This window comes from Rhinolophus sinicus, chromosome 3 (genome assembly GCF_057876585.1).
Source record: "Rhinolophus sinicus isolate RSI-liver-muscle chromosome 3, RSI-T2T, whole genome shotgun sequence".
Classification (NCBI taxonomy): domain Eukaryota; kingdom Metazoa; phylum Chordata; class Mammalia; order Chiroptera; family Rhinolophidae; genus Rhinolophus; species Rhinolophus sinicus.
In genome coordinates, this window is record NC_142503.1 from 164,232,530 (window position 1) to 164,249,921 (window position 17,392).

A 17,392-nucleotide genomic window follows, 5' to 3' on the forward strand; every position below is an offset into this window, starting at 1 on the left:
AGAATGAATGCCTGTGTTTGCTCGAGTAACTGGATACATTGTCATGACAGTGGTATTTGTGAACACTTTGCAGAGGAAGACAGAGTAGAGGATTGTGAAAAATTTTAAGAAGTTTGGATCATTTAGGTGAATGTAATCATTTCACAGTTGAATATGTATTTTTCTCTGGCGTTGACAAAAGATGGGAGTGATTTAGGAAAGTTAGCCACTATCACCAATACATGTGGTGGATGTATGTTAGACCAGAGAGGTTCTGTGGAGTGATAAGAAAGTTCAAGAATGAACTCTGAGAAGCATTACCATTTAGTAGGGAAAGCCACCACAAAGCAGGAGGAGAAACACCAGGAGACAGTGGAATCACAGCCGCTTAAGGAGGGTGGAGAGTTCAGAGGTTGGAGGGAAAAGTCAACAGTGAAGTGCTTTTAGAGAGATCAAGGGGATATGGATTGAAAAACTAGATTTGATATCCTTATTGAAAACAGTTTCATTGGAGAACTGGACGGTAAATAAGTGACGAATGGGCAGGAAATGTGACAGTAAGAACCTTAGCTGGGAGGGGGAATAGAGTAAAAGCTAGAGGTGTCACACAGTTAAGAGAGGAGGAGGAGGAGAGAGAGAGAGAGAGGTGTGTGTGCATGCACATGCCTTGTGTTTAAGCTACAAGACACTTGCGTTGTATATTTAGAGTGTAAGTTAAGACCCTGGGCTCTAGAGTCAGATTTCCTGCATTCAAATCTGGGCTCTGCCACTTTGTGCTTTGTGGCCTTAGATAAGTTACTTAACCTCAATACTTCAGTTTTCCCGTCACTAATTGAGAATGAAAATCAGGTTTTGAGAATTAAAATGAGGTAAGACAGTGTAGGTGCTTAGAGTTCCTAGAATACAATAATTCCTCAAAAATGTTAACTGTTAATGTTATTACTAGTAAGAAAATATTGAAGATTTACTTGATTATTTTAGTTGATTATTTATTTCTTAGTATTGACCTTTAAATATACTTGTTTCAATTATGTGATTGTTCAACTTTAAATTATTAACTGTTGTGACCCGATGCTATGTAACAGGAGGAAGCCTGCTTACTTACATTTTTTCCTACCTTCTCTCTTCCTTTTCAACTTTCATTAATTATAGCATTTGTTTATCAGATATTTACAATGTTTAATGTTTGTTTTGTGACTGTAACTTTCATGTTTGTTTTAGTCTTAATTCTACAGTTTAATGGTGGGTTCAAAGCTTGATACCAATTCTTTTGCCATAGCTTCTGTATTCATCTCTTGGTTGGATGAAGTTGTTTTTCCTGGAATTTCTTCAAGAAGGGCTCATGGAAACTGTATTTCCCAAATTCTGGCAAGTTAAAATGCTTCTTTGTTGTCTTTATACTTGAATAATGATTTGGTGAGGTATAATGTTTCTGGATATTTTTGAGAATTTTTTCATTCTTGCTTTACCATTCTCTTCATTCATACTGTTGGATAGAGGTCTGAGACCAGTTTGAATTTCGCATTCTTTTCATGTATTTATATCAAACTACACTCACAATAAGAACATCCTTTGGGCAATCAACCTAGTGTTTATTATTTATTGAACCTTTCCACTGTCCACCCTACTGTACAAACATCAAGAGATTCAGCTTCTTTGAAGTCCAGCAGGATTTTACTATAATATGGCTGGGCATTGACTCCTCTATCAGTATTACTTGGCATAAAGCGTGGTTTTCCATCATGAGATTCAGTGTTCCTTAAAATAATTGAAATAATGGGTGTCAATTAAACATTTGTTGGATCTTCTTTGCCTGTTTTTGTTGTCTTTCATATTTTAGTCTTAAAAAAAAATAAAAGCTTTTTTGGTTTATTTTTTGTTTTTTTAAATTTACTTCTCTTCACCCTGTACTTTATGTCTCTTACTGTATTTTCAGCAGCTTGTCTTTCTTAGATGGTGTTACTTTTACCTCGGGTTTCGCCAGCTCATATTTTATCTCATATTTTATCTTCTGCAGTCTTGTCTTTCCTCTCAGGTTTTTCTTGTGAGCTCTGTTCTTTGCTCTTGTTTTTCCAGAAATGCCTGCTGTATTAGATTTTTATAAATCACGGTGACATGTTTTTAATCACAATTTTTGTCTGCTCTTTGACAGTCATTTTTCTGGTGATTTTTCTTCACTTGCCATTGGTTTTTCTCTTACTGTTTTCTTCCTTTTTCTTGTATCTTGCATAGACTTTGTTTTATTTCTTTTTGATCAGTACTCCTTTTCCATTGAGGGGTGTTCCTCTTGGATCATCTCTGTGCCTGGAGATTGATAATAAAGGACCAAGGCTAACTGGTGTTCTCCTTGGGCTGTGTGTGTAAATGAGTTCCTTTAGCCTTTCCTTCTTCCCAGATAAAAGGTTTGCTATAGAGTGTTTCCCTATAGCGAATCTCCCTTGACAACTGCCTCACTGACTAGCTGCTCTTTTTAAGTAAAAGTTTGTATGGTTTTCTCTTCATTTCTACTTATTCTGCTTCTTGAGACCTCCTTCCAAGAAAATGCTTACCGTCTATCTTTGCGCTTTTTCCTGATGTCAAATGGGGGGTTGTTGGTTTTACCTCCCAAGGTATGCCTGTTAACTTCAGAGAAGTATGCACCCGTGGTACCTCTGTAGTTTTGGGTATATTCCGATAGTGTTGTCGAGCCACCTGTGTTTGATTTCCACTACTTTTGTCAGTCTTTCCTGATATGCTTTGACATGACAGACGACTATTTCATTTTGGTTCATTTTGCATTCTGGTTTCACACTATTCTTTTGATCTTTTAGGAGGAGAAGGGGAGATTGCTATCTTGCTCTGGGTTTAAAAATGTAAGATCTATAATTCTTAGTACAAATTTGTTTTTTGATTAATATGTATCTTATGCATCAGAATATATAATGATACAGTGACTTTCCTGAATGATATTTTACTGACCAGTAGTTGACAGTCATTGTACTTTGTATGTAACAGTGGACTCTGTATTGGCCTAAGAACACTTGATACTAGATACTTCATTTTCATAATTTTCATTAGTCCATGTTAAGTATTGCTAATTCTGTATTGATTTCTCAATTGTAGTCAAATAAAGGAGAGTTGACTGCACTTGTACATCAGCTTCAAGAAAAAGACAAATTACTTGCTGCTGTGAAGGAAGATGCTGCTGCTGTGAAGGATCGGTGTAAGCAGTTAACCCAGGTGAAGTCATTCTTCTATTTAAAGGAGAGATTTTCTGAATCAGAAGCAATGAAGGATTTTAGAAGTTGTCCATAATTACTGAGTTAATTGTTTGTGTAAAAAATTGATACCCAGTAAAAGTCATTTTCTTCTAGAGTTTTGGTGGTGGTGGTAGTGACTCAGTCTTTCATGTTATTATAGCTTACAGATGAATTATGAATTTAAAATAACAGTACTTATCGATATCCTAATTTCGGAATAACAGGAGCATTTGGAACATTGGGAACATTGTTCAGTTGGATCTGACCTAGAATTATTCTCTATAAAAGCATAAAACTCGGCATGATCTTGTTTAAATCCAATTTATAGGATAAATTGAAATTCTTATGTAGGTAATTTATTTGTGAAGGTTTTAGTGATATTTATAATTTTTAATCATTGAAGTTCTTCAAACCCCAGAAATGTTACTCTGAGAGGTAAAGAAAGACCTTTAGAAATCATGTCAAATGATACAAACTCGCAGTTATAAAGTAAATAAGTCTTGGAGATGTACGAGCAACATGGTGACTATAGTTAATAATACTGTATTGTATGTTTGAGAGCTGCTAAGAGAGTGGATCTTAACAGTTCTCATCACAAGAAAAAAGTTTGCAACCGTGGTGATGATGTTAACTATACTTACTGTGATTACTTCTCAATATATATAAATATCGAATCATTGTGTTGTATACTTGAAACTAATGTAATGTGCTGTGTCAATTAAATCTCAAAAAAAAAATCATGTAGATTGAGAACATAATTCAAACTATGGAAAATGTGGTCTCATTCCTCCTGAAGTGCTGTTATTCCTTTTAGGAATTAAATACAGTAGAGCAAATAAGGTTTATTTCTACATCATTCACATAGCTACTTGATGACTTGTGAATGGCCTCTTTTGAATATAAAAAAATCCTTTATATGAATTTGAAGTAAATAAAAATAAGTCATTGGAAAAACTTGGTCATATTAAGATTAATCAAAGTTGTTACTAAACTAAACATGTTTCCTTAAAATTAGAAACTTTAGTATATAGTTTTATGTTGCTATAATTTTCTGGACTATATTTTAAATATTTAAAAAGGTAACTACTTTATAATTTATTGAGCTGTACACTTAAGATGTGTATACTTTTTTCTAAGTGCATTATATACATCATATAACAATTTTCAAATGTAAAGAATTAACTTTTATGAGTCACCATAAATTACATAAAAATACTAAATTTTTTCAGATGGTTTCTTAGAGCAGGGGCATGGGCTGATCATCCCTGCACATAACTTTAAAGTTGCTTGGCTTTTTTGTACTTTGATAATTAATATTTGTTCTAGAAGTTCAAAGTACTTGCAACATAAAATGGAATCACCCTTTTAATGAAATTTGACTTGGGAAGATAATAAAATTTTATTTTCTTTTACTCTTATTCTAAACTTCCATTCTGCTAGAAACATATCCTTATCTCTTCCCCTAGGAAAGAGACTTATTTTTTTCTCTTCTAGGCTTTTTTTTTTGCCTTTTTCTGTACCCTAAAAGAGACCTAGTACCTGCAAATTATAGTGAATTAACTGTTTTGGTTTAAAAATCTTCTTATGTATCGCTTCTTGGCCTTTTGGCTAAGATCAAGTGTAAAAATCTTATAATCAAGTTAGAATGTAGGATTTATCCCAGGTTCAACTCTTTAACTCAGACTAGAAAGTACATTTGAAATAAGAGTAAACAAAACAGCAGTGTTTACGAAGGGTACTGGGTATAAAGACAAGGTAAGATGCAAAAGACAGTGGGTGTTTTTTTAACCTTTGACCTTGCTTTTTAAGTAAGTACTTATTTTAGAATTCTTGGTTGTTTTACTGATACCATATTTTCTGATGTTAAAAGTGTTTTATTATTAAGGTACTCATTTTTTTAATAACAAGTTTTTCATAATTTTTTTCTGGTTTACTCTTCTAGGAAATGATGACAGAAAAAGAAAGAAGCAGTGTGGTTATAGCAAGGATGAAAGATCGGATTGGAGCATTAGAAAAGGAACATAATATATTTCAAAACAAAATGCATGTCAGTTATCAAGAGACTCAACAGATGCAGATGAAGGTATATTTTCATTCTTTGAAAACAAAATGAAATGTTTGCGTCCATTTAAGTAGCAAGGTTTTAACTACTTAATATGTACAAAGCCCTGTGTTGGGCCATGGTACAATGGCTAGTTAAACTGGCTCCCTCCTAAGTTAGCAACTTTTGTTGGTGGGGCAGCTGGAAGCTGACAAGTAAATACTCCATTACAGTAGAGGTAAGCATTGGGTGCTTTGGAACAGTGGAGATGGAAGGTGGGGAAGAGAAAGATTGATAGGGAAGACTTGTTAGAAATGATATGCAGACTGTAGTTGAATCTTTTGAAACAGTTGGGCTTTGGCAGGTAAAAGAGTGATGGAGTGGGCACTGGGTATGAAAGGTTATTACTTGGTGTGATTCCTTAGTCCCATCCCTAGAGATGGTTCAGTGGGTTTATTTTGGGGCCCAGGATTGAGCTTTCTAGTGAGTACACACAAGGTGTTTCCAATACAGGTTGTCTAGTGATAACAGTTTGTGAGAAATACGGTCGTACTTGTGGTGTTTGGGAGTCAGGGCTGGAATGTAGAAGATCCAGAGGAAAAAAAAAATAGAGGTCCTGTCTTTTTTTTTTTTAAGATTTTATTGGGGAAGGGGAACAGGACTTTATTGGGGAACAGTTTGTACTTCCAGGACTTTTTTCCAAGTCAAGTTGTTGTCCTTTCAGTCTTAGTTGTGGGGGGCGCAGCTCAGCTCCAGGTCCAGTTGCCGTTGCTAGTTACAGGGGGCACAGCCCACCATCCCTTGCGGGAGTCGAACCAGCAACCTTGTGGTTGAGAGGACGTGCTCCAACCAACTGAGCCAATCAGGGAGCTCAGCGGCAGCTCAGCTCAAGGTGCCGTGTTCAATCTTAGTTGCAAGGGGGCGCTGCCCACCATCCCTTGCGGGACTCAAGGAATTGAACTGGTAACCTTGTGGTTGAGAGCCCACTGGCCCATGTGAGAATCGAACTGGCAGCCCTCTGAGTTAGGAGCATGGAGCTCTAACCGCTTGAGCCACCGGGCCGGCCCCGAAGTCCTGTCTTAAAGGGCTTTGTATAACTGAAGACTGAGGAGCCAGTGAAGTATAAGCAACCCAGCAATGTGATTATATTAGTATTCTTAATTATTACTCTGGCAGCATTGTGAGAATGGAACACAGGATAGTTGGAAGGCTTTTGCAGGAATCCAGGAGAAGAAGGGCCTGAAATCAGATGTTGACAATGAAAGGATGAGTTTGAGTGATACAAAAAGAGTTAGTAGGTAGAGCTTGGTGACAGTGAAGGAAAGAAGGAGAGAGAAGTGATAATGAAGGAAAACTCATAAGGTTTTGGCCTAAGTGATCTTTTGTTTCTTGTTCTTACTTTCACCAGTCTTCTTTCAACATTTCAGAAGGTTCAGGTCTTACTGTCTGTCTTTCTATGTATTACCATTTTCATGATTCCGGTTAGGTCTGGCCCAGTGATATTTGTTTGTGTTCTTTTTTTTGAGATTGAAGTATTACCTTTATTACTGATAAACAGGCATTTGAAGAATATAGTTCGGGTTTGCTTGTCAAGTGAGCTCACTCCCGCTAATTGAACTTTCTGGACTAAGGATTCTTTTTTTTTGCAAATTATTTCCATTGCTGGCTAAAGCTTCAATTTGGAAGCTCTTTTCATCACCTCAAATTTTACATATTTCTAAAGTCATACTCTTATTTTTGATCAGGCTGTGTTTATTTTCCAGTAGTTTTAGGCATTATTGTCCTTTGACTTTTCTCTCCCTTACCCAATATATAATTTATTCTGAAATCTTAAAGATACTTTATTTCTAATTATTCTTGCATTCAGTTCTTAGACATCACCTTAGTTTATTATTTCATATTAACATAATTATAGCGCCTTCTTAATAGGTCTCTCATTTCCATTCTAACATGTAATTAGTACCAGATTTTTATTTGTAAAATATTACTTTGATCACATTGCTAGTCTGCTGAAAAATTTTAAATTATTCTTCATTGCTATCAAAGTCCAAATGTTTTTCATGGAAATACACTAACAGCAAAAAAGAATTGAATGACTCCGTTGTCAGATTCTTACGCCATCCATGGCTGCTCCTATGCTTTCATTTGGCCAAGTCCTCTATCTTCCCAAGCCCTAACCATTTGAAGTATTCTTCCCTGGAGATCAGGTTATTGAAGAACTGATTTTTCTAGCCTCAAGTAATATTTTGTTAGGGTTCATTTGAAAATTAACTAAGTACATGTAGCAACTTCTTTTATTGAGTGTGAAGTGATTCATCATTTTTTATTTTATTTGTTATTTGTTTATAGAGGTCAAGATACAGATTTTATATAAGTTCTTGGAAAAATAGAATTTCTTTTATTTGAATAGGTTTACTAAAAATTAAGATTATTTCACATATTTAGGTAAGACATATCCTTATGGGGATATAAGATTCAGTGTTGTTTATCTTTTTGATGGTATAATTCTGAAATAAAAAATTAGAGGCCAGAATATTTTAGCAAGTAGATTACTGTTCAATGAATTTGCCATCTATTTGAGTATGGCTCAATTTGTAAGTTAATATAAATGTATTGAATATATTTTTAAACTTGATCACTAAAATCTTTCATTAGAAAATACTAACATAAAATTAACATAGGATCAAGACAGGCTTAATTCTGTATGAGTCTAATGGGTAGGGAAGTATCCTAAATCATCTTTCAGTTCTGAAATAGTATCTATGTGTATTTATTTTTCACTTCAAATATGATAGCAGCTGGCATCTACTTGCTTTCTTGAATGCTGTGGCAGTTTGTATTAGGTTTGTGCAAAAGTAATTGCGGTTTAAAAAGTTAAAAATAATTGCAAAAACCGCAGTTACTTTTGCACCAACCTAATACTTCGCATTCATCACTATCAAAATGTAACTCATCGTTTAAATTTGTTTATATTTATTTGAGAAGGATGATGTAAACTTCGTTGTCTTGATGCTTTTTACATTCTCATCATAATAAAGTTTCTTTTAAAACTTAGCTTTGGTAGTCATTGTTTTCTAAATCTTATGTTTGTAAAATAATTTTAGTTTCAGCAAGTTCGTGAGCAGATGGAGGCAGAGATAGCTCACTTGAAGCAGGAAAATGGCATACTGAGAGATGCTGTCAGCAACACTACAAACCAATTAGAAAGCAAGTATGTTTCCAAATGCTTTATGTTTAATTGAATGGCAGAGTAGTTTCTTGAATCATCAAAATGATGTTTGATAGTAATTGGCTAAAGTTTTTTACATTTGTTTCTAAAATGAGTTGATTTTCACAAACAGTTCTCTTGCTGTGTGAAGAACCTTTTCAGCTAAACTGTATGGTAAATACTGTGCCACCAGTAGAACAGTCTACAAATATATGAGACTGAATTTACCATCTACCCTGTTTAACAGTAGTTCTCAAATTTCATTGTTCTGAAGAGTGTCTGCCATATTCGTTAAAAAAAAACCACATTCTTGTGTCCTACCCCTAAAAGATTATGATTTAGTGGCTCTGAGGTGGAGCCTACAAGTCTACATATTAAGACACATTCTTGTGATAATTATGTGGTTTGCTCTGGGCTATACTTTGAGAAACAGAACCCTAGAGAGGGGCTAGTAACATAGAATAAACACTGACTGGTTGACTTTAATAGATTTTCAGAACATCAGTTTGAGGGTGGCACTATTGATTCTGTTATTAGTGTGTGGTCATCCATTTCTTGATTATATTATAGTGACTTTAGAATTTGTGTTATTGCCGTCAGAATGATTCAGAAGTTACTCTCAACCATACTTCATTTTAGTAGTTACTTATAGCCTTTTCATTTGGCTATTAGTGGAATTACTAACTTAGGAAAACATGTAAAATATGTTTTATCTTTTCTTTCTATGAGTTTGTAATAATGGAAGGTTCCTAATCTAGTTACTATTTTCAGGCAGTCTGCTGAACTAAATAAACTGCGCCAGGACTATGCTAGATTGGTGAATGAACTGACTGAGAAAACAGGAAAGCTACAGCAAGAGGAAGTCCAAAAGAAGAATGCTGAGCAAGCAGTTACTCAGTTAAAGGTTATATATTTCTACCTTTATCATTTCATAAATAATGTAGATATTCAATTCAGTGACCTAAATGTGTATATATAGGTTTGAGAAATGGAGTTGGAGGCTTAATGGGACCTGTAGTCTAAGTGTTCTGCCTATGCAGAAGTGTGTGGACTAATGTAAGAATTGAATATAGGCTGGAGTTTGAAGGTGAAGACTGTTAGAAGATATGAAATATAAAATTAGCTGATTGACAGGTATAAGCAGTAGAATTTCATCTTGTCTGTGGAGGTTAAGCTCTGCCTGCATAGGGCAAAAATCATGTAGTTAAAATTACCTTCAACATAACTTACCATCCGTAAGTTGGATATCTTAGTAAGTTTAGTAAAGTCTATTTTTCTTCCAACATCAGAATAGATGATTTTCTTTTGCTTGAGTATAAGACCAAGTAATGCTCCAGTAGTTTTTACTTGAGCCATAGTATACATTGTTTTTTTAGACACTTGGTACCATGAGATTCTCATACTGAGAAGAGATTCATGGGGTTGCTCAGGCTGACTGAGAGAGGAGTAGATTCGTTTTTCTTGAACTTCATAGCCTATGCACATTGAGTGGAATGATGAGTAAAATTGTCTGTTCCTCCTTTTACTGAGGAGAGGATTTGTTGGATGTATACTTCAATTTGTGTAAGTTAAATGTATTAGATCAATTCCTACATAGGTATTTAATATAATCATACCTTGATACTAGTTCCAGAATAGTAGAGATTAAAGGGGCTTTGGGAATAATTGAATGTGGAAAATAGTGTAATTTTTGTTTTTGTGAAGTTCTCATGGCTCCTTGGGGGAGATTGATATAATTGTCCTTTCTTTTATTTAATATTTGACTTGCTGGTTTTGGTGTGCTTTCTGCTGGCATTTATAAATATGAAAGTTCTCTGTGGATATGGATAAGTAACTAAATGACGTTAAAGATTAAAGTATTGTACCTTACCTCAAAATACAAATTTTAGGTAGTACCTACTGAGATTTAGCAATAAAGATACCATCCTGTCTTTTGAAAACCTATCAGCTGAAGGAAGATGAATGGAAAACAGATTATAGCTGAGTGGATGAGATATATACATAGTAGTAGCTATATTGATCCACCAGCACAAATATTGTTTCTGAAATAATCTCCAATCTGTAAGTCCTGTATTTTTGGAGGGTAGAATGTCTGTGGCTGATAATATCAGTGCATGTTATCAAGCTAGGCATATTTGCCTTATTCAAATGTAGACTAGTCGTTGGACTAAGTGGGTTTATGACACAACAGTAAAGGTAGAGGATACTTTTTTTTTAAAGATTACGATCCTGTGTTTGTGCTGAATAATGCTTTCTCCAGGTTCAACTACAAGAAGCTGAGAGAAGATGGGAAGAAGTTCAGAGCTATATCAGGAAGAGAACAGCAGAGCATGAAGCAGCACAGCAAGGTAAACGGAAGAGGTGCTCATGTAAATTAAGTGTATAATTCTGGGTAACATTTTCTCCCCTCTCTGTATATGGAGAAAGTGTAATCTGGCATTTTGGTTATAGCTCAGTAAAAATAGCTTTTACATTTTGCAGTATCTGTGGTTATTTAATATTTCTTAGGGTTTTAAAAATAAGTACCAGCTTTGTCTGAAGCATTAAGTTGCCGATAAAATTATAGTCCATAATAGGGTAATGGGAGCCTATATGTGTTTCCTTTCTGTAGTTATTTATTCCCTTTGATTCCTTGATCAACTTTTCATTTTATATTTTGTTTCTAAGGAAGAACTCACTTCTTATATTATGAAGAGAAAAACAGCGAGAGCATTACCATCAGTTAGTTCATTTAAAACTGCCTACTACTTACACACTTACTTCCACTACTTACCTTAATTTGATGAATCCATCTGGGAGATAACGGAGCTTGTATCATGTGTATTATTTATGTCTTCACTATTCCCTTTCTCCCATAAAAGAGGCAGTAAACTAATAAAATAAGGTTTTAAACAATAGGAGAGATGGTGCAGATTTGGCTCTTTAGACCTTTAATTTCCTCTGATTTTTTTGTTTTTCACCCCTAGTTATTTCCTTTCGGTTCAATATTTAAATATACCCAAGATATTTGAAGACATTTTTCTTTGTATTATATATGAAGTTTATATTTTTGTTAAGATACATTAGCTTATTTTTAAAATTAGTATTTTATCAACAAAGTACACACGAATTTTGCCAAAAGAATTGGAACTGTAAACTATATATATAACTATAAACTATAACTATAAACAGTAAAACCTCACTTTGACCAGAAGCAGTTACTTTTGCTTTTAGTGTTTTCTATCATATTTCTAACTAGGCATATTATTTATACTGCTATCTCTTGATAGGCATCTGTTGACTTTCTGTTATAGAAAATGAGGGCGTGACATTCTTGCACCATTCCTCCCACCCTCTCATTCTCCTGATACGGTTCTGCGTACTTTGATTATATCAGTAGTCATTGTTTATATCATTATGACTCTGTACTCAGTGCTGAGCCAAGATAAACAATAAAATGGCAATTCTTTTCTTGAGCAATATTTTTTTTAAGTTTTCCTGGCGCTAATTATTGCTTTATGTTTTTAAGTTGCTTGATCTTTGTTTTATTGTTTAAAATTTTACTTGTGGTTAACTCTAACCCTTTCACCTTTCCTAGCCTCTCAACACAGTAGATACTGGAGAACCTAACTGTGTTTCCTGGGGCTGTCCCTCTGGAGTTGTCAGTCTTCCTGTTCCAGTACTTGTTGCTCTCTAGGTTGGCTCCATAGCTATCTTTCTGAGACTTTCTTTAGTCTCTCTATCCTGTTCTCTGGATCCTGTGTCACTACCATATTTCTTGCTTTCCTCCCTCATTTAATGGCATATCATTTAGTAGCTTCACAAGAGTATGCCTTGAAGTACATTTGTTGAGGCCTTTTGTATCTGAAAATGTTTTTATTCTTTCTAGTTTTCATGCTTGATTGGCATTTTGACTGGATTTAGAGTTCTGGGTTGGAAATAATTTTTCCCACAGAATTTTGAAGGCATTAATTCAGTGTTTTAACTTTTACTGTTCCTGGTAAGAAATATTATGCTCTTTTGAGTTCTAATCCAGGACATTACCATTATATGTTTCATTTTTAGGAACTCTTTTTATGAATTGTATTCCATTCTGATTTTAGTGTCTTGTTATGGAAGTAACATTTTACTTTTCTTAAAACTTCTGTCATATACACCCACATAGTGTACACGTTTCCTCTTTCTCGCTGTATTTGCCTCTCTATCCTTGAGGGTAGTGATCCGTGTCTCGTCCTCATCATGTGTGTTGTGTCGTCTCCCTCCCTCACCCTGCCCCCAACATGACTGTGTTATGGGGCCACGAGGCAGCTCTCATAATACCTGGTACCTCCGTTTCCTGCATCATTCTGGGTTTCTGGAATACTTTCCCTTTCCTTGTCTCTGCCAAGTTAGTGATCATCTTTCCATTCACTTTGTTTTAATTTCTTGTGAGTTGGAGTTATATTTGTTTTCTGATTTCATCAGATAGTTTGTGTTTGTTTCTCATTTTCTTTGTTGTTTTGGGGTTATTGCTAAGAGAAACAGACAGAGAAAAGTTTTACTTTATTTTATACCAGGAGATTTGTCAGCCTTCAGCATCTTTCTTTGTTTTCCAGGTAGAAGCGTACAGGGAATTGATAAGAAATTCACTAAATAACTTATTAAAATACTTACTAAAGTATCTGTGGGGAAATAAAAAATGCTTTCAAGAAATGGTATAACAGTTTTAAACATCCATGTACTATTCAGTTAACACATTTATTGAATGTGTTCTGTGTGCCAAGCCTTGGGCACAGCTCTGGATATAGAGAAAAGGTAATCTCTGTTTTCAGAAAGCTGGGAGAAGAGATGGATTAGTACAGTGTGGCAGGTACTATGATTAAAAGTAAGTATAGGCTCTTCAGGAGAGCCATATGCAGGAGGGGAAGCAGAGGAGAGATTCAAGGGGGGTTTCTAGAGGAGATAATGCCTCCACTACAGAGGAGTGGCAGTAACCAGGCGAAGGAAGAGAACTTTGTATAATGCAGTATTTTGTTACAGATTTACAGAGTAAATTTGTGGCCAAAGAAAATGAAGTACAGAGTCTGCATAGTAAGCTTACAGATACCTTGGTATCAAAACAGCAGTTGGAGCAAAGACTAATACAGTTAATGGAATCAGAACAAAAAAGGGTGGAGAAAGAAGAGTCTCTACAAATACAAGTTCAGGTATCTAATTTTCTTTTAAAAAGTGAGAGTGAACAGTGGTTGGGTTGGTGATGAGTAATTAAAACTTAATAGTTGAGCAGTTGTCACAATATAGTGTGTTTGAATATGTATTCAAAGATTACCTCACCCATAGTCTTCTGGTTTTTGTTTTAGATTAGGACCAGCGCAACCTATTCTTAATTTCTACCTTGTAAATTAAGTCTCAGAAAAGAATACCCAGTCTTTGTTTTAAAATGATGCCTTTCGGAACCTAAGAATGCCTTTTTAAAGAAAAACATATACCTGTAACTCATTTTGTTCACATGCATTGGTATATTTGTTAACAGCACACTTTTTCCCCCTTTCCTTTTTTGATTGCTATTTATGAAAGGATGTTTTGGAGCAGAATGAGGCTTTGAAAGCTCAAATTCAACAATTTCATTCCCAGATAGCAGCCCAGGTAATGGTGCTTTCTTATGGCTTATTATTACTAATAGCTTCCTAGGTGTGTAAATAACCATGTGAGTGCCAAGCATGGGATTAGTAGTTGGGAGACTAGTCAGTGAATCAACATTGATGATCCTGAGTGCTAAACATTTGATTATACACAGTGCTGTGGGAAAACACTAAGAAGTCCAAATCCAGCTAATGGGGAGGTGGGTTAGACAGTTTTTATCAGAGGAAAAAATGTCCACAATCCTATCACAAAACTGGAGGAATTAGTGAAATGGTGTCAAGAATAGGGGTTTATGTATTAAGTGTTCACTAAATATTGCTAGCCATAAAGGAAAACTATATATACCCTCAGGTAGTAGCAGTATGTTAACCATAACTCTCAGAGTATACATGCAAAAGGATCATTTCAAGATTTATATTTCAGTTTAGTGAGTGCGGAAACCTTCCAGAGTTTTGCAAGTGGTATTATAAGACCTGTTTTTCTTGGGCAATGTTGTTATATAACATGATAGATAGATACAGATAATAGATATATTGAGTCTTTAGAACATAATACAATGTTGAGAAAAAACTTCCAAGTACTTAACTTGTTTCTGTAATATAGATAGTATGAATTTCAATTTCAATTGCTGAACTTTAAGAATTGTAGAAAGAGTATTAGCCTAGAATAGAAGTCCCCTTTCTGTATAAAAAATAGTTTTAATATTAAAAACTTACTTTTAAGGTTCATTCAAGTTCAAAGTCCCAAATCTTTGAGATTGTAAACATTTTTTTTTTCTAATTGCTTTCTTTGTAGAAACTATAGGGTAAAATTAATTGGGGAAAATTATTTAATAGAGGAAAAGATGTTTGTGTGTATGGCTGTATATGTAAATCATCAATTCAAATTGGATAATTGGATTGAGCTCGAGTTATTAGCTAAGAGGTAGCTCTAGAAAATTTATCAGGAATTAAATACTTAGTGCTATAAATACCTTTTAAAAAGTAAAGATGAGCATAGGTATTACCAAACAATTTTGTCTTAATCATGAACTGTACCATTTCATTATTGGAAGTTCTTACTAAGGAAAAGAAGCACAGGGATGAAAAATGGACTTGGTGGCTGTTTTTTCTATGTTTTGTTGCTTGTCAGTTACATAGTTTCCAGACCTGTCAACTTCTTTTATTTAAAATGTCTTATAATATGTAGTTCCCTAATACTGGTTGTTGGTGATCAAATTTGCTTTCAGAATAATAGCTACTATTTATTGAGCACTCATCATGGGCCAGATACTGCTATAACAACTTTATATATATTAATTTCTTTTAATTTTTAAAGCTTTGTTGTGATAATTATTGTGCAACTTTTAAACTTTCTCTTAAGTGCTTTTTTGTTGACACTGTTTTTCTTTCTTAGACCTCTGCTTCAGTTCTAGCAGAAGAATTACATAAAGTGTAAGCCTGCCTTTCTACACCTCTCTTCTAATTGCTTAGTTACTATTAACTGATACCTGTTAGATTCAACACTTATGATTAACTTTATATTCTAACTTGTTCAGAAAATCCTCTCAACTAGATTTGGAGCAGCTTTTGCTCCTCTCCTCCTCCCCAGTGAGTTGGGTCCCTGTTACACATTCTGTGTTTTTCTGTCTTTATCGCAAAAAAAATTGGGGAAATTTGTTTTCGTTTGGCTTTAGCAGTTATGTGGAAGAGATACTTGTGATTTGAGATCAGTGTAAGTAAATTACTTTTTGTGTCTAATAAGTAGTTGTAGCTATTCTGTATCTAACTATACGGTGGTATGCCCAAAACAAAGTTCTGTGTTTTGTGTGTGTGTATCGTATAATTGCATAGACATGGATCACTTGAGTTCAGAAGCCCTGAAATCTGTTTTTGACATTGCCAGGCTTATGAGCTTAAAAAAATTACTTATCTGACCTTAAATTTTAAAATAGGGGTAGATAGTTTCAGGAGTTGTAGTAATGCATATGACAGTAATTACTACGGAAAAGGACTGTAAAAATGTAAAATACAGTTACATGAGAAACTACTAAGTAAGGATGACCGTTTTTAAGGCTTTTAATCCTTTGACTTGACTTCTAAATGTTGATTGAATGTACAAATTATTTCCTGTTAAAGGATTGCAGAAAAGGATAAGCAGATAAAACAGACTGAAGATTCTTTAGCAAATGAACATGATCATTTAACAAGTAAAGAGGAGGAACTTAAGGTACAGTAATTATTATAAGTGGCTGCAGTATTTTATAGGCATTGAATTACCCTTATCTTATAATCAGTTTAAGTTTCTGTGAAGAATGGAAAATACTCTAGAACTTATTTGAAAAGTGTCTCTTTTCTAAACTACAAAATCTTCTTTTACCTTTTAAGAAAAAACAAGGGTTTTTCTCACACAATATAATTCACAATAATTTGAAAAATATGCTAAATAACGGGAATTGATTGTTTCTCTTTCTGATTTAAGAAATTGTAATTTGAGACCTTTGCTCTGAGACCTTTGCTTAAATAGAGGAGATATTTTACAAATTTCAATGTCAGCTATATTAAATATTTCTAAATCTGTTTTCTTTCTTGTTCTAGGATATACAGAATATGAATTTCTTATTAAAAGCTGAAGTGCAAAAATTACAGGCCCTGGCAAATGAACAGGTAGATTTTTATTGCTTTTGATCATTTACCTCAGAATTTCAGTTCATTTGTACTTATTTTCATTGGTGTTACAAGCCCTAATTTATTCATGTAGATAGTAAATATAATGGTTACTTGTGTCTGGCTACATGTTGTGTCATTGAAAGCCTCTTCTATTTGACTATGACTCTCACAACCCACCTAGAAGTTAACTATTTTCATGTTGAAGTTAATGTTTGAGCCAATGCACTGATCACTTGTGAGATATCACAGGAACAATTAAAACGTTCTTAATGTACTGATTTGTTTTAGCCTTCTCTCATTTAAATAGAAAAGATGTATCTTTTTTTAGGATACAAATTGATCATTAAGAAGTACAAAATACTGGACAGAAAAAAATATTATAGCAATGTATGATATTTCTTTAACTTTACTCCCACTATATGAAAATGTAACTTTTTAATATGTAAAAATAAGTGAAAGAATAGTTTTGAGTGCTTCCTGAGAAATGATATAATTCTCATCTCCTTCCAAACACAGGCTGCTGCTGCACATGAACTGGACAAGATGCAAAAAAGGTGATTAAAGTATTGCTGTACAAGGAGCCATTCATACATTTATGTTCAAGTATAATTGCAGAAAATACTGCTGCTTTTAACTGGTAGTTGTACACGTAATTTGTGTAAGCTTTCTGAATAAA

The 17,392-nt window shown here is 34.3% G+C and overlaps 1 protein-coding gene across 9 annotated transcripts in view; it reads left to right on the forward strand.

Annotated features, from left to right (window-relative positions):
- The window catches only part of KTN1 (kinectin 1), an 89,318-nt gene that overhangs the window by 29,156 nt on the left and 42,770 nt on the right, over window positions 1-17,392 (forward strand). For all 9 annotated transcript variants that reach the window (XM_019725774.3, XM_019725778.3, XM_019725770.3 and 6 more), the window contains exons 6-16: window positions 3,082-3,198; window positions 5,161-5,301; window positions 8,364-8,470; window positions 9,239-9,371; window positions 10,728-10,815; window positions 13,466-13,632; window positions 14,003-14,071; window positions 15,464-15,501; window positions 16,186-16,276; window positions 16,645-16,713; window positions 17,233-17,270. In XM_019725774.3, the coding sequence (XP_019581333.3) occupies window positions 3,082-3,198; window positions 5,161-5,301; window positions 8,364-8,470; window positions 9,239-9,371; window positions 10,728-10,815; window positions 13,466-13,632; window positions 14,003-14,071; window positions 15,464-15,501; window positions 16,186-16,276; window positions 16,645-16,713; window positions 17,233-17,270 (1,058 nt within the window). The remainder of the gene's footprint in view (window positions 1-3,081; window positions 3,199-5,160; window positions 5,302-8,363; window positions 8,471-9,238; window positions 9,372-10,727; window positions 10,816-13,465; window positions 13,633-14,002; window positions 14,072-15,463; window positions 15,502-16,185; window positions 16,277-16,644; window positions 16,714-17,232; window positions 17,271-17,392) is intronic.